This window comes from Melanotaenia boesemani, chromosome 17, assembly GCF_017639745.1.
Source record: "Melanotaenia boesemani isolate fMelBoe1 chromosome 17, fMelBoe1.pri, whole genome shotgun sequence".
Taxonomy (NCBI): Eukaryota; Metazoa; Chordata; class Actinopteri; order Atheriniformes; family Melanotaeniidae; genus Melanotaenia; species Melanotaenia boesemani.
In genome coordinates, this window is record NC_055698.1 from 30,587,200 (window position 1) to 30,604,801 (window position 17,602).

General features: G+C 40.1%; 1 protein-coding gene across 3 annotated transcripts in view; it reads right to left on the reverse strand.

Moving 5' to 3' along the window:
- macf1a (microtubule actin crosslinking factor 1a) overlaps positions 1–17,602 on the reverse strand; it is a 225,173-nt gene that overhangs the window by 201,422 nt on the left and 6,149 nt on the right. Inside the window, exon 1 of one of the 3 annotated variants that reach the window (XM_042011771.1) lies at positions 10,274–11,180. The exons of the other annotated variants lie outside the window; for them this stretch is intronic. Within the exon in view, the coding sequence (XP_041867705.1) occupies positions 10,274–10,367 (94 nt within the window). The 5' untranslated portion in view covers positions 10,368–11,180. Of the gene's footprint in view, positions 1–10,273; positions 11,181–17,602 lie in introns of those variants that run through there. 3 annotated transcript variants of the gene reach the window in all.

Sequence of the window (17,602 nt, forward strand, 5' to 3'; positions counted from 1 at the left end):
TGCATCCAAACCAGCAGCAACAGCCACAGCAGGTCGACGAGTAACTGGTCGGGACTGTGTGTGGGCACACAAATCTATAGACTGGTTCAACCACATCAAAGCGTGCAAATCTTATTATTTTATCATCCTTCTAACATTCCTGTGAGCATTTTTATATTTTTCTCAAGTCTCTTCTGAAAAGAAATGTGCATTTTTTTCTTTTTCTGTCCCGTTTTCTTCCTCTAGTCTTTAACTTCTGGCAGAGTCACTGCAGTTCTACATTTTTGGAAAACATGCCGTTTGGCTGCAAAGTGACCTCGTGGACCTTCACTGACTGGTGCCGGTGAATAAATTTACATCAAACAGACGTTGCAGAATAGATCCAGACAGTTTTAACTGCCAGTACAGAAAACTGACTGGGACCAAGCACTTCTCCACAACTCATCCCAACGCTGAAGCTGAAGTATAGAAGGATGGATTTCACTACGATGGTAAACGGTAATAAATAATTTTCTTAGAATGTAAAATTCAACAAGTGGTCTTATTAAAACAATGATTTTGAAGAAAACGTGAAGAGAAACACTCATCTTGCTTTTACCTTATTAGTTACACCACCTTTAAAATACTAGCTGTTGTCTGAAGAGGGGGAGGAGAGAAAGGAGGAGTACATTACTGCCGACACAAAAAGGCAAGAAGCTTACAGGGGGATTGCTGGGATTTGAACGGCTCTGCTCTTAAAAGAAAAAAAGACATTTAAATAACTGCAGGGTGACTGCAGCGTTTGTGTGGGAGCAGTTCAGTGTTCAGAGGAAAGAACCGACCCGGTGGACGATGAATCTGAACTCTGCCGAGAGGGACAAGCCTCGGCTAACGGCCTCATCGTAACACAATCTAGCTAATTCACAAATTGTCTCTCTGAAGCGCAATCTGTTAAATTCATCCCAAAGAAATCCAATCAAAGGCCGACTTGCTCTACAATGTCAGCGCCACAGAGAATTACATAAGAGCAGCAGTGAACGCCCCCCCTGCAGCAGCAGTCCCAGTGGTACAGCCCTGCCTCTACAGACATGAGAGGCAGTGGAGCGGTCCACAGTGACGGGGGTGTGCCGATTCCTCGCCGTGGCTTGGTAGTAAAGTAGATGAATGGGATTAGGGCTCAGGCCCCGCTGGGGGGCTGTCTGTGTGACTTCCTGCCAGGATGGACCAGATTACCATCACAGCCTGATTTGCATGGCAAATTCTTATGGCACCTGCACATACGAGCACACGCATGTACGAGCACACGCACGTACGAGCACACGCACATTAACACGAGGCTAACGGATTGTAAACTATACACCAAGAGAGAGACATGCATCCAGGAGAGACAGAAGTTAATTCACAAAAGTAGAAATCACTACTGACTGACTTCATTCTTAGCCTTTAAAAAAAAACGTGGAGCCACCGCATTGGGAATCACCTGGTCGCTGCTAAAACCCCGTCTTTTGTCTGTCAAACCGTCTTATACTTGCTGTTTTTTACACATGGAAATAAATAAATGGGAATACAGGATGTGTCCTTGTGACAAAGAGAGTAAAGATCAAATTTAAAATGAGGTTTTTTCTAAGTTGTGTGATATGCATCAACACTGGTAAAACTTCTGAGTTAGGACCCTGAATGAAGTTAAGTGACTTAAACAAGAATGAAAGAAAGAAAACACAAAACAATGAAAAAGAAATGATCAGATGCAACGACTGCAAAAAAAAAAGCAGAACTAGAAAATAAAAAAGTAGAAATAAAAAGTAGCTGAAGACATTTGTACAGTGATGGATGTTAATAATGAAACTAGTTATTGTTTTCATTTCTAGGTTCGTTCTTCTGAATAACTGGTCTGTAAATATAAAGATGAAATAAATCTGTATAAAGACAGCTAAGTGATGATGCTAAACTAACATTTATTATATAAATATACAGAAATAAGAATTATTCTGGACGCCTTCTTTCTCTTCGCTGCTGTTTCCTGTAACATGACGAAGCGATCTCGTCACATTCAGCCTCCGTGTTGTGTGTTTTTGTGTGATTGTGTACCTGCTGGTGGCCCGCTCTGGTGTGTGTTCAGTCAGCTGAGAGTCACAGGCTGAAGGAACTGGAGCAGATTAAAAGTCAGCCTGCCTCGGCTCTCACAGCCACTCAGTTCATCCTTTCATCTCACGGGACTTAAACCCATAAAACAGCCAATCAGATCTGACAGTTCACACAGTCATTAGGAGGCCTGAGTGAAAAGTGTGTGTGTGTACAGTTTACACACTGACAGGTGAGGAGAAAACCTCTGGAAACCTGGATGGACATCGTCCACCTGGAAGCCGTTACGGAGCATCTGGATGTCAGACGACCCCGGGACGGGCAGAGGGTTAGGGTCTGCAGATGGAAATTAGCATCTTGCGCCATATTTACGACAATAAATTGTACATTTATTAATATGCACTGTCCCACTCAAATACGTAGAATTAAATAAATATTAACTCCTTCTCTTCTCTGACGCTACAAACTCATTTTGTTAAAAACTAAATTTGTTTTTTGGTGTTTTAACAAAGTCAGCGTGACTCAAAAAGAAAAACCAGCCTGGCATCAGCTGCAGACCCTGAGGTTTTTCTTGTGACTCTAGTCAGACAAATATGTGGACTGGATAAAAACCAGCTAACAAATTGCATCGCTCTCCAATGTGCCGTGATCTTTATTATATTATTATATTTAGTCTCTTGTTGCTTGTCATGTTTCATCAGGACTTTAAGAGCTGTAATTCACCTGTGTGGGTTTGTATTTTTACAACACATGAGGTTAAACGTCAAACACTAATAGAATCATATTTTATTGTCCAACATCATGATGGAGACAAACCAGAAAGAAAAGAATAACCTTCTTCATCTACAACAGCAAATATTCCATTTGTAGAAAACAAAGATATTTAAATATTCATTAATTAGGAAAAAAAATGATAGAAAAATGAAAAATAAAAAATAGAAAAAATAAATATTTTAAAAAAGACAAAAGCAAGACATTGAAAATTTGTCAAAAAATAATAATATAAAAAATGAGAAATACAAAAGATAGAGAATAAAAAGATTTAAAAATAAAAACAGAATAAGCTAGATTAAAATATTTTACAAATAAAATTATTTTCAAAAGAAAAATAAGAAAAAAAGTATAAAAATTCATAAAGAAAGAAAATATTTTTAAATTATTTAAATAAAAATATTTAAGAAAAAAGAAAAAGCCATGAATGAGCTTAAAAATATTTGTTTAAAAATGTTAAAATTAATTTTAAAATAAATAAAAGGCAGAAAAGATAATTAAAATATGTTTAAATGTTTAAACAACATTAAAAAGATATTTTTAATTGGTAAAGTTTTAGTAAATGAAAAAATAAAAATAAATAAAAAAGCAAGCATAAGTGTGATTTTATGAGAATTGAATGAATAAATAAAAAGAAAAGAGTAAGAAATAAGAAAGGATAAAAGAAAGGAGTTGTGAAGGAAAGAAAGAAGGATAAAAGAGAACAGGTGTGAGCAGCTTCGTCTGGTAGCAGATCAGCGAGAAATAACAACACGAACTCATCCGTGAGCTCGTATTAAAAATATTCCAACGTTTCACAAAAAGACAAACTACTGTGCTGGAGCAGAAGGCTTGAAGGAGGGCTGAGGAGGACGTGTAGGGTGAGAGCTGTGAGTATATACGTTCTGCAGACCAGTGCAGCAATCGATGCTCGCTGCAAACCAACCTCAGTCCCCTATACTGCTTTCAGAGCAGCCTCCATGATTAATTCATAGCCTGCTTTCTGACCATCACCCCGTCTTCCTTCATCTCGACAGCTCTGCTGCGTCTTACACCCCCGACACTCTCAGCCTTCACAGAGAAAAACACGTATCCAGAAAAAGGAGCTGAATTTTCAGCTGCTTTTTAAGCAAAAAGGGAGCAAACGTTTGTCTGAAAAGGCATGTCGGGCGTATTTAGAGCTGCAGTGAAGGAGAGTCGCTAACTGGAAGTAAGAAGATACAAACAAAACCAGCATTTTGGTTGTGTTTGTTTTCCTTTACTAGTTTTTTTATTTATGTATTTATTGACATGTTTGAAATAAAGCATTCATTTCTTCATAGCTGTGAGTGTTCACCGTCTTTGTTTGTGAGTTGAAAACTTGCTCACAGTTGATCAAAGTTTACTAAGTGTTGCTGGAGTTTTAATCCTTTTAAAACTTTTCCCTTCTCCGTGCCAGTAGCCGAGGTTGTGCCAGAAACTTGAACTTTGCTGAACTTGGTCCAATAAAAGACACTGATGTGTTGGACAAACTGTCTTATCGCCTCAGGACACCAGAACAGGACAAGATGGGACTTCTCCTGCCTGTTGTCTGCAGGGCAGCCACAGCCTGTGAGATGTGCATGTAAACTAAATGTTTCATGTCATTTTACATGAAAATGCATCTATAATTATTAAAGAAACATAGCTAAACTAAGAAAATTACTAATTTTATATTGTGAACTGAATACATTTTAAAAGCAACTGACTACAAATTCTGTAATCTTTGTAAACGCCTGAGACATCACGGTGCATTCAAGTACATCTGGAAAACTGAGAAATCTAAATCTAAAGTTAAATATTTCTAATAAAAGACACTGATCTGCTGCCGGATAATCGTCTTCTGCTCTTTATCTTAGTCAAAACACAGGGTTAGAATAAGCCATCATCTCAGATCTAAGCTCCAATAACAGAAGAAAAAATGTGCCCACACTTGACAGGATTTAAAAGATGATGGCTTAGCAGGAAGTGAGGAACCAATAAGAGGAAAAATGGGTTTTTAAATCAAAGCAGCTGTGTGGACGCAGTCTGAAAGTCAGAGTGTCACAGAGGTCATAAACAACAGCACGGCGCTGCTCCTTCTGTCTCCTCAGAGCTTTTTCTCCCCGACTCCAGCCACACTGACTGAGCGATATTATGCTAGCAACGTCATCTGATAGTCTTGACCTAATTTTTTTTCCTTGAACTAAATGCTCACACTGTCACAGCGTTCAGAGATTACACAGAGCCGTCAGGAAGCACCCACAGAGGCCGGACAAAACTTCCAAAGGATGCACAGTCCTCCCTGTTACAGTCTGTTATGAATACAGAGAGGGCCACTGTCGCTACACAAAACACACAAATATGCGCACACACTTACACACTGGAGCAAATAGTTCACACTCAATGGCTGCAGCCATCACAACCATTCAGTTTTCTCCCCTGACACACACACATGTAGATACACAATGAAGCTCATTGATCGTTTTACTAAAAATCAGCTGGGTGCTGGTTATGTAAGAACCCGGGGGGATCAGGAAGGGGGGAGAACAGGGAGAGATTTACTGCATGGCCAGAGAAAATGTGGAGAATGCAGGATGCTGTACTGAGCCAAGATAACTGGAATATTCTGGCTTTATCTTCTTCTAGCTGTAAACGTCTTCATTATTCTAATTAACAATCTGATTGTGTCTCTGCTAAATGTCCCCTCTTCCTCACATCCAACACATTTTCCATATTTTTGCAGTCCATTAAAAACACCCGCTCTGTCTCAGCAGGCTCAGAGGCCTCCAGGCAAAGCCCATAAATGTGAGTGTTTGATTTCCCTGAAGGCCCCCCCACTCCCACTCCTCCTCTCCATCTCCGAGCAGCAGCGCAGGCGCTCCGGCTCGGCCGGCGGCTGGCTCTCCCTGCCGCAGCTCTGACAGCGCTTGCTTTTCCTGTCGACGCAGTCAGCAGCAGAGTGCTGGAGACTGTGATTAAACGGGAAGTAACGTGGGAGCGCGAAGGGGGGGGGGGGGGGGGGGGCATGGACAGCCAGAGATAATGAGGAGGTGAGTGAAGCAAACATACAAGGCAAGAGAATAACTGATACAAGAAAAGGAAAGAAGAAGACCAGGAACGAAGATTTGTTACTGAAATCTACACACAAAGAAAAAAAGATTTAAAAATGTGCAAATATTCAAATTAGTAAAAATAAAAGTCCAGGCTGAGGTTTGTCCACTGTTTGACCCGAGAGGCAGAGAGATTGTTTGGTGACTGAGGGGAAAAGGAGGACGAGATCTACCGTGAGAGGAGACCCGAAGCGATGGAGTTAGAAGATTAAAACTAGGCCACATGGAAAAATCCAGCTGTAATGATCCAACTCTGGGACGGCCAATAACTCCCATGTCTGCCTCTCATGTCTCTTTGTGTCTATTTTTTTCTCTCCTGCTCCATTCTCACTTTTCTCTGATATTCTTTCAAACCCTGTTCTCTACTCTGACCACGGCTTTGTTTCTATCTCTTAACATCTTCACTTGTATTTCATTTGCTGCATCACTTCTTTTTTGACGCATCTAATTCAGACTCGTTGAGGTCTAGTTCATCAGTCCAGGTGGGTTTCACTTCTCAGAGGGACAAAGACCGGAAACACGAGAGAACGATGAAGACAAAGACGCTTCAAGCAAGGCTCCTCTGCATCTTCACAAACAAAAAGGAGTGTACAAAGCAAACGCAGACCTGGAGAGACAGGAAGAGCATGACCGCCACTTCCTGCACTGCATGAAAATGTGGGCCGACTCGACTCCAAACTCTTCCAGGTACTCTGTCCACGTTTTAGGTCCCTAAAGTTGGACTTTCGAGTCAGAATAAATGGAAAAATTTGACTTTTTAAGGACCCAACAGGGCTGGCTGGTAAATCAGCAGCATGATAAATTAAAAAAATTAGCATTTAACAGACACATGGAGGTATGGATCTCACCAAAGGACACTTCAACATAAAAACTGGGAAGGTTGGAAATCAAACCAGCAACATTCCAACTGAGGAAGAACCACTCTGCCTACCCACTTTATAAAAAATGCTCATATGACTCCACATGACCTGGAATATAAGCGTAAAATTCCCTCCTCATGTTAGAAAACAGCCACAGAGGTTTGCTTCATTGAAACAATCCAGTTTGGAAAGTTGACACAAACTGGACGGGATCCCGTTAATGAGCAGGACAAATCGAAAACCATCATTTAAGAAGTTGCAAGAAGGAAGTTTCCACTGACAGGTTTAAAGCAGGAAAAGGAAAAACGGATGTGACCGAGGCTGGTACGGCAGCTAGCTAGTAGCTGTAATTCAGTAGAGGAAGTAGTCGTTTTAACCAAAAAGAAACTTCAAGGAGGATAAAAACAACTGTGGACATCCATAAATAGAACATTTAAAGAGCTCTTCATATCTGGGATATTATCTGATATCTGGGAAAACGCTGGCTGGTCATTTGGCTTTAATCTGCCACCTCAGACCGGTCTCCCGTCTTCTGCACCATTTCATCTAACTGCACAAAAAACATAGAAACAGAAGCCAGCTGGTCAGCTGATGAGTTAAAGGTGTGAAAAGTAAGAACATCCTGATGCAATCCTTCTCCAACAATCAGCAGCCAACAGACACAACTTTACAGAAGGTTATGTTTGCCCACATTTCATCTAAAAGACATTTTAATTAAAATATAAGTCGACTCTAAGCTTGGAAAGTTCATTCATTTCCTGAGACAGTTAACAGAGTTGAAATGCCTCACTTAAATGTTTGTCCCTTCAGTACACAGCCATGCAGACGGCGCACACACACACTTTTCCAAGTCTATATTTGTAAAGGGTACATTTATGGCTGAGGTTCCGGACCATCTCATTCGATTGTTCTGTTTCCTCTCAGGTTTCCTGGCTTATTTTTGGCCCGGAGCATATTTTCATGTTGCTGCAGCAGTCGTGTTTTAACAAACTTTTAAGCTGCTAAATGTTCTTATACTTGTCTAATTAGGTTTATTAACAAAAAAAGCTGAGGGGAATCACACACAGCACTGCTTCCTACATAATAATTATGGAGCTACTTAAGAAAACATTCAAACACTGCCGTCAACCGGCCGGAAACCAACCGATTTCCACTGACTCAGAGTGTGTATGTGTGTGTTTTCTGAGTCAAGTCCCAGTGTTTTTCCATATATGACCCTCGCACTTCTGTTTTAATATCCTGCCATTGTTACACAGCAATTACACACACTAGCAAAGACTCACAAACACACAAACACACCTTGTGAATGATTTAAACCGTATCAAATGACGACCTCCAGTTTCAGTGAATTAAATCCCCCAAGCAGAGAGCCAAGTTCCCATTTCTGCCTATTCTCCCTGACAACCGCTTCCAGTGACTCACACACTGCTGACAGCCGGATGAAAACCAACACACACACACATATATAAGAACAGAACAGTGGTTTTGTTTGCAGGACACTAAATAAGCTGCAAACCTACGAGCCAGGAGACGTGGACAGAAAAGAAAACAACAAGGTGTGACAAAGTAAAGAGCAAATGAGCTGATGTCCCTTTGGAGAGTAAAACATGATCACACAGTGACACAGCAGCACGAGACCCATCGTTGTGTACGTACTCCAGCCTCCAGGGTTACAGTCTCGCTGTGGTGCTGATGATGAAGTTGAGCTTGGACTTTGCAGCCTTACAGGACCAGAAAACCTGGTCCCTCATGAGACAGAGGATGCATTCACACCAGGACAGTCCGCTAGACTATCAGTTTAAAAAGCTGCAGATTTGTTAGTTTATAAACGTTTTTAAAACAGACAGCAAGGTTTTCCTAACCCTAACCAAGTAGCTCCGACATCTACACCAAAGTAAACAGGAACAATGAGCTAAATTAAATAAAAAAAGAAAGAAACAAAACAAAAGCTTACAGAAGAGCCTCATTTTTTTAAAACCAATAAACAGCTTTATTTTCTATTCAGACACATGAGAATGGTGGCAGAGAAATGTCAAGCATGGTTTAAAGGTACATAACGTAATCCTGTTAAATGTGAAAACGTGCTTGTATGCATCAATATTTCTGAAAGGTCATGAGACCCACGAGGGCCATGTAAAGCTCCATTTAAAATCACTGGGCTTATTCATTCATTCATGTTCATTAATTACATCTCTCATATGGGAAATAATGCCTCTGATGCCTTATTTATCAAAGCAAATCCAGTGTGCTTGGAGATAAACTGAAGGCTAACTGATTAACAACAGCCACTTAAGGAGAAATGGACCGATATGAATCCATCATACCAGGGAAGAGAGACTTTATGAAGCTATTAGTGTTTCCTCTAGAGCAAGTTTAATAACTTATTTAAATTTATTTTAGCACCCAATAACTCCAGTCATATAAACAAAAATCCCTTACATGTATAAAACACAGACCTCAGTCTAAGAGAGGCTTTTGTTAAACTGAACTATCAGAGCGTCATAAAACAGAAGATAACTGAAGGTGTTGTAAAGTATATTTGACATATGTCTGCTTCTGCAATAAAGCACCATGGTTTGAGCCAATCATACACCAAACAAAGGATAATGGCATCTTATACCGACTTTAGATCAAGTCATAAGGCCTCCAAATAAAAACCATCTATTCTTTGTATTTACTTTTCTCCCTCCAACATAGACACACCTGACAGCAACACATAAAGAATAACACCCAAACTTTAAGAGTTATGTTTCATTAAAATGATCAGTCATTTAAAAACCCCATCTTTTCATCAGCAGCAGCATCACAGATGTGACCCAAGCCTTCTGGCTGTCAGCATCCCCCCATCCTCTCCCCTGACATGCTCCCCACCCCTCCCCACTGTCAATGCCAGCCAGTGGAGGCATTCATTTTTAAAGCGCCCTGTCATTGGGATTATAAAACATCAGTCTCAATGCTGGTGGTAAAGACAAACAACAGACAAAAACAGACAAAGTTGAGCAGCCCAATAAGGTAGCTCTGGTTCTGGTCTTTAAGTTGTTTTAAAACCCTTATCAGACAAAGACTCAGCCTCGGCTTTAGTGTTTACAGGACAAACAGCAAACACAAGGCGAGACATGAGGCCATATGGGGGAAATCCGCTGGTGGGGACAGGTGGATTTCATGAAAAAGGCTTCCTCTGGTGTTTCCACAGCACACTGTGCTGTCCTGGTGCAGGAGGCCAGCTATGTGGCAGAGCTGGATGCCCTTCTTTATTTATCCAAAATATCCCCAATGAAACAATCCAGATTATGATACGGGCAGACTGAGCTGGATGACAGCCCAATAAATCAATATGCACTTTCTGTCCCACGTTTTCAGTTCATCCCATTATTTTCTCTTCATCTCCTCACAACATTCCTTTCATACCATCACTGTGCAGCTACATTTCAAAATTAACTCTGCATGCATATGCATCCTCTTGGAGTCTAGATTTTGTACAGTATGCATAACTTTTATCTTTTTTTATCTTACCTTTATATCTCTCCAGTACATCCTCATAAGCTTGGGCGAACTCCTTCTCCTGGGAGTGGTTTGTCGGCAGAAGACCCGGTATAAATCCGGCCATGGTGAATCTGCAGGCTGCCTAGAGAGTATAGAGGGCTCGGCCTGCAGAGTACCGCAGTGAACCGGCTCCTTCTCGCTACGGCGTCCGAATCAACAGCACCCCGTGAGGGACTAGGGGATTTGAGGCATTGGCGCTCACTGAAAGCCCGGTGGCTCACTTCAAAAGCAGGGTTAGATAATCCTCCGTGACACTTAAGAGAATAAAAACAGACAAAAGGAGCTGTTTTCACCAAATATAAGACACTGAAAATGCGGCTGAATGTTACATAAACGTTATCTATCCATAATTGCGGTTAGAGTGTGTGCAGGACCGCACAGTCGCATCGCTCGGTGTCTCTCCTGTAAAGTCGGCTTCCACCCGGCGACTACTACTTTTTATGGCCCCTGTGTGTGAAGGAGGGAGTATATCCTACACACTGATGAGTGTCAAAAGAATGGGGGCGTCAGCGTGTTAGATTCCGTCCCCAAATCGGAGAAGACCGTATCCGGAGTCGAGCTTCCTATCCCAGGCTGTCTCGGAGTCCTAAGGTTCCGCAGCGAGCAGCCCGAGCTCCCAGCATGCTTCCCAGCCGTAATGGCCGCTTCTATCCGAGGCTTTGCGGTCTCTCTGGCTCTTGTGTGAGTGTGTACGTGTGTATTTCTCGTCTCTCTCTCCCTCCCTCTGCTGCTGTTGCTCGGGTTTCTCGGTTCCTCCTGCTGGGACTGTCTTCCATCCCTCTCTACCGGCCACACCAGGAAGCTCTGCCGCAGGAATTTCCAGAGCCGGTGAGGGAAGCTACTTAGCGGCTAGCTTACGCAGCAGCCGTTAGAAAAATGGAGCTGTAGCGCCACCGGATGGAGGTCCCAGCTCGGTGACGGAACCGGACGAACACTGTTCAAAGTCTGGCTGTGAATTCATGTCCACCGAGAGTCTGTGAAATAAACTTATTCAGTAAAGGTTTGATTTGTTAAACCTGCTAATAATTAAGTTTTTTGTTTGTTTGTTTGTTTGCTAGCACGACCAATAATGGCGGTTAGAACCCATCCTAAAGATAATGAATAATAAATTAGCTCATTACAATAGATTTAAATTTACACGTTTCCTTTGGACTGGCAGTGTCACTGTAAATTAATACAGCTTCAGATGGATCAGCCGTATTGAGATAAAGCATTTGTGCTTAATATGGTTGTTATATCTTTCCTTCTTATTTATTTATTTATTTTATTTTATTTAACAACTTTTGTTGGTTTTGTTTCTCTCATTCTTAGTATGTCTTCTAGATAAATCATTATTTTTTTACAATGATTTTATGACTTATTGTAGTAATTTAGTTCAACTTGTTGACATTAAAATGTAATTTTATGGTCCCAGTTGTGTTTTGTGGTCTTTTGTCTATTTTTTTTTATTATTTTTTTACTCTATCCCACGACCCTGTAAACCAAGTTAGCAATCTTTTCATGCCTAAAACCCCAAGCTCCTCATACACATATATAATAATAATGCATTTTTGCAGGATTATGTAATGGCTGTGATGATAGATCCATGCTTTATAACATCAAAAAAACCTAAGCTTGCAAAGTGCAAATAACAGTTTTGTATAAAATACTGAGGTAAATTCTTTATTACTGTGTTTGTTAAATTTTAAATATGTATGACAGGACATAGTGAATTAAAAGGAGCACACTGCCATCTAATGGTTAATTCTATCAACAGTACAGACATCTGTAGCAAATTTTCAAACCAAGTCAAACCTTTTTTAGTAGGTTTATAAGCCCACAGAGCTTTAAATAGAGTTAGAGTTCTCTGAGCTAAATTAAACCTTTTCTTGTCCTCAGCACAAATAAGGAGGGACTGTTACAAGTCAGGCCATATGTTCAGTTTAATCAAATCTAAAAAATGTGCACGCCTCTGCGCTTAACCTCAGCGAGGTATACCATGTTAGGTTAATTCTGCCTGTAAGTCGGTGTTTTCCTGCTGGGTGAAACCACAGCCACGAGTGAATAATCCCTGCATGTGACCCTCCTGAAGTCAGGCCATGTGAAGCAGCCTCAGTGAAAGGGCTTGGAGATTATGTAATTTAATTCCACATAGACACATACGGATAACCTTAACGTGAGGCACAATGTCATGTTCATGCAGCTTCCAGCTGAAATGCATGACATTTATCCATTCACCGAGAAAGAAGAAATAAGAACGGAGGCAGACATGGATGGTAGATGTAACACTGGAATCGATACTGGACCGAAATGAAAGATGCACCAATGACTCCACGATGCAGACAATGGTCTACTGCGTTAACTTGGAAGTCCAGGGGTTTGACATTTATATGTTTTTATAAAACAGAAGAAATCTCATCTATGTAGTTAAAGGTATTTTAGTTTGAGAGGAAAGTTGAAACTTTCTGCTCCAACCCTTTCTGCTGAATGTAACTTAAAGAAAGCCTCATATTCTTATAATTTCTCTTTTGTCAATCATGGGTCACTGTTGCTGTAACAGTTTTGATTTTTAGCATCTACATTTTCCTGCAAAAAACAACAACAATGAATCAAAAAGAAAAATATGAAAGTGTCAGCATTTAAAAGGATCTTCGTCCATCATCAATAAGACCCCACAGCACTGCAGAAACATGACCGGTTGTTTGCACCAAAAAACACAAAGTTTCTCCAGGTTGCAGAAGATTGAACGCCACCAGTCTGAGAAAAACAACCAGAAGGTTGGAAAATAAGGACTGGAAGAGGTTTCCACACAGACCATTAAACATCCCACAGAAAGACGAAGAAACACTCTGGAGATACAAATCTAACACACACAGCCACAAACAAAGTCTCAAATCCCCTATTATTTATTTATTTGTTTATTTATTTATTTATTTATTTTCCATTGTAGTTACTGTGTTGTCCTGCAAGTACAAACATAGGGTATTACCTATATGTTTTCATGTAGTAGTTGTTGTTGTTCATGTTTTTCTAAAGTTGTCTTCCTGTGAGTGCTCTTGATGATCCTCTGCTTTGTTTTCTTAAAAAGGCCAGCTGGTAGGCTGGTTTTTCTGTTGGGGGTATGAGTGTTGCTTTTCTTTTCTATTTTTTGTATTTTTATCTCCTTTTTATTGTCATCATCCCTTTTCTTTCCTTCCTCCTGTCTACCATTAAAGCCCTTGAAGCTTGTTGTTGCAAGTACAAACCACTTGTAGTTTTTTTTTATTTTGTTTTAATATCTAATTAATTTATTTTATTAATTTTGCTGCTTCTATTCCCGTTTATTTATTTTTATATTATCTATTATTGATTTTTATTTGTTTTATTTATTTATTTAATTGTTATTTAATATTTAATAGTATTCTAATTTATTCCAGTCTTTTCCTTTTTGTTATTTTTTCCTGGATTTTGTCTTGTACTTATTTTGATTTTTATTCTTTGGCTTTCAGCCCAGTGTGAGACTGTTCCTGTTTTAGTGTGCAGTGGTTTGTTTTACTTATTGGTTTTATTTGTTTATATTTGTTCTTTTAAAATTGCTTATTGTTTTAAAACCGTTTTTAAAACAATGAACAATTATTTTTATTATATTTTATGATATTATTTATTTCCTGGTTGATTTTTGTACTTTGTGTTGCTTTGTCCATTTATGTACAGCACTTTGTTTCAGCTGTGGTTGTTTTAAAGGGCTATATAAATAAAGTTGAGTTGAGTTGATATAATTTTAAACAAATTCAGGTATTTGGGGGTTAATATGTAATTCAGCAATAACAAAATTTTAAATAACAAAGAGAAATACTAAAGTATCAAGAGGAGCATTATATCTGCAGAGCTTCTTTCTCTTTTTATCCTTTAAGTGTAACATCATTCAAGTTAGCAAAAGAAGAAAAAATAAGAAGCCAGACTTTCTGTAATCTTGATTTGGGCAGCATCAGACACTTTACACTGACCTGTGAATCATTCAAGCACAAAAAAAGGCTCCTAACTTAAGGGATGAACCAGTGTTATGTCAACACAACAGACAATTTAGCAAAAAATCAGTATTAAACATGATCTTTAGGCTCTTTGTTCCCAGCAGCCTGTCACACAGACACGTCATTTGTTCCTCTTTTCTTTGGTTTTATCTATGAAAAACAGCAAAGATCAGTATGACACACTTTAACAGACAGAAAACAGGATTTCAGCAGCAACAAGGTGATTCCCAAAGAGCTGTTAGCTGGAAACTTGGCTTATCTCAGCATGGAGGCAGAAACTGGACACGTGGAGGACAAAAGAAGAGTCAAGACTGAAAACTGTCTACAGCAGATGAGCAGAATCTAAAAGCGATGTCCTGAAGAAACGGGAACAAATCCAGCAAAGACCTGAACCAGGACCTGAGAGATGCATCTGGACCTTCAGCTGATCCATCTACTGTTGCCTCAAGCCTCATCAGAAACGGTCTCCATGGAAACGTGGCTGTCAAGAAGCCATTTTAAGGAGGGGAAATGGGGAGAAAAGGATGAGGTGTCACATCACACAAGACTGAAGATCTGTGGCAACAAGTCTGATTAAGGGATGGATCCTCTTTTCCCTTTGAATTAGCATGTTTTAATAAATCACTGAACCAATTTCCCATTTTACTGAAAATAACTAAGAAACAAGGAACACCTTTGCTCTATAACGTATTGTTGCAATTCAAAGGAAAAATAAAAAAAGGTTCATAAAGAAAGAAAAACATGTCACTGTATGCGGTTGTTCATCTGTAGCCACCAAACACACACAAATCAACCATGAGGTGGAGCAGAAAAGGGACACAGCTTGTCTCGTGATGGACAACAGAAAGATTTAGTCCCCTCATCATGTGCATTAACAGCAAACAGAAAACCATGAACATGAGTAAAGTAGTAGAAATCATGTTAAGGCAGAGCTGATAGAAACAGACACACTATCCTGATTTCTCTCTGCAGCTTGTCTTCTTTCTTTGTATGAGCACACATGCATGTATACTTGTGTGTCTGCTCCATGCAGAGTCCAGCTGCAGAATGAATGATGTGCTCCATGAGCCAAAAGGACATCCAGTCCTCAAAACACGAGCATGACGACACTTCAGCAGCTCTGCGCCTTCGGACTCCAGCTTTAAGACAACAAAAACCTCCCTCACCACAAATATTTCACATCGGATGCTCAGCCCATCCGCAGAACCTCTAAAAAAATGAAGCATATCTCCAGCATCAAACAGTGTGATCTGATTATCTGCGCCTGCATTTTTGTTTGAATTACAGTCTAATAAAGCTCCACATCCCAAATAACACGCAGCAGAGTGAATCAAGTCTTTTGTGAGTTGGTGTGTGACTTGGATTTGCCGGACTTTAGTTTTGACCTTTGCTCTCCGGTTTTGACTTTGAGAAGCAGCAGCAAACTCAATCACAGATCATAAAATCCAGCTCCACCGCGGGTAAAACATGTGTGAGTGAGGTATGTGTAAAATTCAATAATCAGGCGGTTAGTGTGAGGACAGTATGTGAACTATTTCACTGCATCTAATTTGGTTTGATCCAAATACCTTAAACCTATTTTTTAAGCTCGTCTCCTTTACTCTAAAATTTGAAAACACAAATAACTCTGCTTCCGCAAACATTGAGAAGTTGAGTAAAATCCTTCTAAATTAATTCAGTTTCATGTTGACATGGAAATACACAAACAAAGACCAAATATTAAAGCTCACTTTACATTTGATTTGTTTTGGATGCAGGAAAACACTAGAAAAGTTGGGAAATACTAAATTAATTTCACAACATTTTATTCATTTCGTTCATTTACTTTGATTCAGACTCAGACAGTCTGCTAAATACACACTGATCTGAGTCAGGTAAGTTAAGCTGGGAAACTTCTAAAACCTGCAGGACACCAGACCTTGAAGACCAGGACTCAGGATCCCTGGTCTAGCGTAGGCCTATGCTAGAGGAGATCTCACTCAGTTCTGAAGGTTCCCGAGCAAAATCAACAGGTCAACAGACGCCCACAGACAACCATGTCCTCGAGGGCCACACCCCTGCAGATATTCAATGTGTCCCTGCTCCAACACACCTGACTCAAATTAATGAGTCATTGTGCAGAAGTTCATAGTTTGTTGGATCCATTTCATTTAATTCAGGCGTTGAAGCAGGGAAACACGCAGGACAGCGCCTCTTTTTTAGAGAACTTTATTAACCCCTTACGATGCAGACGTACCGGTCCCGGTAAATGACTACTAATCAACCACATTGCAGCCATGTGTGCAAGCCCCTCCGTCATGAATGCCCACAATATACACATCAAATGAAAGCTCAAAGTCTCGTCTTTCCGATGATATAAACCATTTTGACACGCAACAACCACAGCGCTAACACTAAAGCCTTTTTTACAGAAAAGCAGAAAGTTTAAATGCTGACTTTCCTTATCTTTGAGGGCTCTCTATAGGTCAAACATCAATATTTCCCATCAAGATTGGTCTCATTCTGTCCGTACAGGTTAGGCGAGGACAAAAAAATATTTTTTTCTGTGTGTTCTAAAGGTATAACTTTTTATCAGTAATACTTACAGTGATTCTGGTTGCTGTGGGTGAAACTACAGAGTGTTACCTTTACAAAGAGCCCAAGCCGGTACTTACAATCCCGAGGGTTCAATAACAGCAGTAATTCTAATTTGGATTATTACAGGCGTTTTTACCAAAATGACCCCGCTTGATAAAGGGTTAACTTTTTTTCATCAGTTTGCTTGTTGTCTCGCTTTTGGTTTTGGTTTTTCTTATTTCTCTTTTCACTTCAGCTGCAGTTTCCTTTCATGGTTTTCTTTTTTATTTCTGTTTTCCTTTGTTTTACTCATTTCAGTATGTTTCTACTTTCCAGTCTTCCAACACTTCTCTCTCAAGTCTTCATTCCTCCATTAATCCCTCCATTTTTCTTTTCTCCTTGTTTGACCTCCCTCACATCGTATTTAAAACTCATCCTTTCTTTTCTCCTCCTCTTTGAACTTTGCCCTCTTCTCCCCGCTGTCCGTTACCTCCTCCCCCTCTCTTTGTCCAACTTCATTCCTCACCTTCTCCTCATTACTTTCTACACCGACTCCATCATTCACTCCTCTTCCTCACACTTTCTTTTAATGTACCGACTCCCTCCTCTTTTCTTCTGCTCCAAATTAAAATTCGAACACTCTCGCTTTGACTATTTGTTTCCTCCCCTCCTTTTATATCCAGTGTCTCCACTCTCACCCCCGCCGTCATTGTTTCCCCTCGCCTTTTATATCCATGGAAACAGAGGAGACCGC